Source organism: Aegilops tauschii, chromosome 6, assembly GCF_002575655.3.
Source record: "Aegilops tauschii subsp. strangulata cultivar AL8/78 chromosome 6, Aet v6.0, whole genome shotgun sequence".
In the NCBI taxonomy this organism is placed as follows: Eukaryota; Viridiplantae; Streptophyta; class Magnoliopsida; order Poales; family Poaceae; genus Aegilops; species Aegilops tauschii.
The window spans coordinates 382,069,879-382,074,517 of record NC_053040.3 but is presented as its reverse complement, the minus strand read 5'-3'; the positions used below and the strand labels follow the sequence as shown (position 1 = coordinate 382,074,517).

Genomic DNA, 4,639 nt, shown 5'->3' with positions numbered 1-4,639 from the left:
TTATCATATTCTTGCTTGTTCTTCGATTGCGTGCAGGAATAGACCTTCGTGGTCAGGCTGATTGTGCTTCCAGCATTGTCAGTAACCTCGGGAGATTGGTTTAGCGATTGGTAAGGCGCAACGTCGTGCACGTTTGTAGTCGGATCGTCAAAGTCGGCTCCACCAAATCGATAGTTATCATCTCATCGAAAGATCGGGACAGCCCGCCTCTATCATCTTGCAACTCCACCTCTGTTTCAGAAGCGTTTCTGCAACTCAGCACTCGCTGTAGATAGACGACATGGCCAGAAACGCCCGTGCCAGCCATCGGCCCGCTCCGGCAGTTGTCGTTCATCGGCAAGGCAGGCCCTCACCGCCCCACTTCCATCCCTTTTCTTTCGTTGCCTCACTCTGCCCTGCATCTAGATCGGGATCGGCAAGCCACCACCGAACACCGGTGACAGTGCCTGAGATCCGCGCGGCCCGGTCGTCGTTCCAGTGGTGTGCGGCACATCACATGGCCTCTCAATCGATGTTGTTGGTGTCGAGGGAACCCTCCCTGCTGATCCATCCCGGCTCGACGCGACATTTTTTTCTGAAACAAAACCCTTGTTGCAATAGTTGTTTCTGAAACAAAGATCTTGTTGCGAAGAGGGATCACACGCAGGGATGCTTTTGCAACGTCACCAATGTTTCCGAAACAAAGATCTTGCTGCAATAGTCACCGATGTGTTTCTTAAACAAAGCTCTTGTTGCAATAGTCGCCGTTGTTTCTGAAACAATACTCATATTGCAAAGAGGGATCATACACAGAGCAACCTAGATCGGATGACCGACGCGTAGCACGCCCCTGTAAAATTAGTGATATAAACACTCATATTTTTATTATGGAGGGAGTAGTACGTATCTGATTTTATCTTTGTGGGCGCATCGGTTTAATGAACCACATGAGGGCATGTTAGCCTGGTAAACCACCACTCCCTCTGTTCCACAACGTAGTGCGCCCGCGCTTCTCGAGATCCAAGTTTAACCGCAAATTTAACCAACGAAACCGACTACAGTGGAAGCAAAAATTATATCATTGAATTCATATCGAAAATACGAATTCAGTGGTATAATTTTTGCTCCACCACAATTGGTCTCGTTGGTTAAATTTACGATCAAATTTGAATCTCGGAAAGCGCGGACACACTACATTATGAAATGGAGGGAGTACATACAACCAAGACGAACGAACCCTAGTAACTCTCTTGGCTGAAAGCTTATGCAGTCTAGGGATGAACACTTGGGCAGTGGTCACGCCACAAAAAAATTCTGTTAAACACGAGTGAAGAGCCAGTACGTATTCATCAATGTGTCAAAAAATCTCCTATTGCACACGACGATGATACTGAATGATTTACTGTGTTACATTCAGAATTGCATCAGCAACAACTGCATACTACCGTGTTACATCCAGAACTGCATCAGCATCAACTGCATATTGCCGTGTTACATCCAGAATTGCATCAGCATCAACTGCATCCGTGAAAAATAAAGCATGAATGAACGAGCCAAGCACCAATTGTTCGATACTGTATATGTTACACGGGTCAATGATATACAGTAGTAAATCAAAACTGCCGTCTGTTCTGTTTAGTGAATCATCGTGCGAGCTCCTTTCCGCGTGTAATTCCCAGAGTGCGGATAAAACCTTCTGTGGCCGATTGGTTTCAGCGTCCATTAACCTGTTGCGTGCTATCTGTATCATTACTCATCCTTGAGCCAGTGCTGAATGATGTAGACGACGAAGGAAACACAGAACACTACTGAACCAAGGATGACTGGAATTTGGACCCACAACGAGGAAGCAAAAGCTTCCCGCACGAGCAAATGCCAGAGCGCGAACCACAGAGCGCTGAAGGCTGATCCTACAGCAGCGCCCACGAGAATCTGGTTCAGTGTGTGGAGACGCTGCGACACCCGTAGCCATGACTGCACGCACATAAGGGGGTTAAGATTAGAATGCGCTAAAGAACTTAAAGACTGTAACCCAAGAGCATGATCCTGTATTTGGGATGATTAAAGATGGAAGAGTCTACCAAGTACCAGGAATTGATTATAACGCACTAAAAAACTTAAAGATTGTGTCAAGAGTATGGTCCTGCGATTGAGATAATTGCAGGTGAAATAGTCTGCCAAGTAGAAATTCTTACTAGATAGGAGGCCAATGCTACAGTTGTAGCCCCAAGAATCATTGCCAGATAATTTGTCCCAAGCCAGGAGAACACTGTGTTGCAAAAAGAGCCACATGAGATAAGTGACGCATTCCTTTTCATTCGACAAACAGGTGGATATTGGAGCCATGGAGGTATTGTTATACTCAAACCTCTAACTGATAAGCATCTTAGTTTCTTTCTTTACCACAAAATATGAAAATAAGCTCATTATTCATAATTGAGTTTCCATCCATTGTGTTTACTAGAATAGAAAAGCCATATAACAAAAACTGAGGAAAACGTATAGTTATGGACATACTGTGTCATGATTAAAATGAATTAGGACGGAGCTCCAGTCAGCAGTTATGCTTTTGATGTTGCCAGGAGAATATACTGAAAAAATAGTAAATGGTTTTATGAATCTTGATTCTTGAAGAGCTTACCTGAAAGAACTAGAAATGTTGCAGCATAGAAAATGGATTGGGCATGGGATGATGGCATCCCAGGATCAGACCGCAAAGCCGGTGCCGGCCTTTCGTGGTTGAGAAGCTTTTTAAGAATGGACGAAAGCACAGTGTTCGCAACCGCACCCATCAAAGCCCACATAATTTCAGCATCACGCTTCCAAAGAGCTGCAAGAGCAAAAGAAACAGCCACCAGCCATTTACTCTGGCATGCAATGGTAAAATTTCAGTACAGGATCCGGAATTCCAAGTAAATAGCACAGAAATTTTTCTCGAACATAAACAGCACACAGTTAACCTTTCCATCCATTTAAATGTGATTTCAACCATAATGTTTAATCACATCTCAGTAGGGAGCTTAAGCTGGAGCATCTAAGTTCCTCTTTCAAAAATTAACCAGATACAGGTATAGAACAGGCATTAGATAACTAAGATACTCCACAGCCAAACAAACTAAATGTGTATAAAAAAACAGTTCATAAATAATGATAATATGAAAACAGCTGAGCTCGGCACACATTACTGCAATTAGACACCTACAAGCGACAATGATACTCTACTAAAGCAATGCATATTCTCGGCAGAGACCAAATCAGAATATTCTGGCCTGGCGTTTCAGTTCCTTTTCGATAAAAGCTTCATCCCTTTCAGTCAGCCTGGTAGAGTTCGAACTTTCAGTTACCACTTGACCTCATTTGAAAGGCATAAGCACTGGTTACGAACTATCACTACTCTGCGATTAAGCAAAGCTCGTGCCAAGTCGTAAGACATATGAGATTCCGAAAAGCATCAATATGCCATATGAACATATACAAATCACAGCTTCATAGCAAAAACGGGCACTAACCATACGATTCAGCGCCGCCTCGACGGGCGTCCACCGGGTCACCGCCGCCTCCGCCCTCGGACCGGGCAACTTCCCGCCTCCCAGCATCGCGTCTCCCTCCCCGGCAGAAACCCCAGGCTCCCGGAATGACCCGCTTCCGACCATGGTCATCTCAGCCATGCACACGCCGAGCCGCCGCGGCGTCGTCGGCCGCGGAGGGCTACGGGGAAACGAGAGCGGCCGGCCTTTGCGCTGCGGGGGGCGATTCAAGCGCACGGGCTCGACGCGCGGCCATGGGGCTGGTGGCGACAGGAGCATGGCTCTGCGGACCGACAGAGTGGGAGCGCGGGAGAGGCGGCGCTAATGCGGGGGGAGAGCATCTCGGCTATCGGAGGATTTTGACGGGAGGGGATTTTTCCGGGGAGGTCGAGTTTGGATGGATCGTGATGCCCCTCTTGGCGTCTTGGAGTGGTGGGATTAGGAAATGGCCGTGAAAGGATTAGAGAGATGTTTTCGGGATGTATTAGAGAGATGGTTGGTGACTGGTGAGAGACGGAGAGGCAAGACAGATTTGAGTCAATGCTTGTTTATTTGGTCGAGAATATGCGCTTTGGCACAGTATTTTTCTGAGATGGACTTTTGTGGCCATTCGCGCTAGGGAGAAAGCCTCAAAAAATGAAAAAGTGCTGTGCTATGTCCCTGATTTAGGGCTTCAAGTCATAATATAATCATGACGGTAGTGCAAACCAGAATGTTGCAAAAGTCCCCCCAAAGGAATACAGAATAAATCTGAAAAAGCTACATACAGCGTGACTTGAATATGGAAAAGCTATATATAGCGTGACTTCACGCCGGGCTTTTTTTTAACACAGTACAGACACAGACACTCATATATGTGCACATACACACATCCTCACGCATGCACGCCCTATCAATATGAGAGCATGTACAATGCTAGGCTCTTGTGCAGGCGCTTATAGTTAAAAGAAGAAGTATTAAAAAACTGGAAAGGAACCAGGCGCCTCTTCCTCCATCGATAGGCGCTAATCAGAGACTCTAAACACGTAGGCCCAGCACCTCGTTTCTTTACTCGTGTGGCAAGAAAAGAGCCAAGCGCTCGATGCAACTCTTTGCGTCGATGCGGCGCCCGACACTAGGAATAGGTGACGTAA

The 4,639-nt window shown here is 46.2% G+C and overlaps 1 protein-coding gene across 1 annotated transcript; it reads right to left on the bottom strand.

Annotated features, from left to right (window-relative positions):
* Positions 1-1,322: 1,322 nt before the first annotated feature.
* LOC109770576 (lipid phosphate phosphatase epsilon 1, chloroplastic) lies at positions 1,323-4,029 on the bottom strand. The gene is made up of 4 exons (XM_020329286.4): positions 3,489-4,029; positions 2,621-2,846; positions 2,175-2,248; positions 1,323-1,953 (listed from the first exon to the last, which is right to left on the bottom strand). Exons 1-4 carry the CDS (start codon positions 3,783-3,785, stop codon positions 1,729-1,731), a joined length of 822 nt encoding a protein of 273 aa, XP_020184875.1. The 5' UTR covers positions 3,786-4,029; the 3' UTR covers positions 1,323-1,728.
* Between the last annotated feature and the right edge of the window lie 610 nt (positions 4,030-4,639).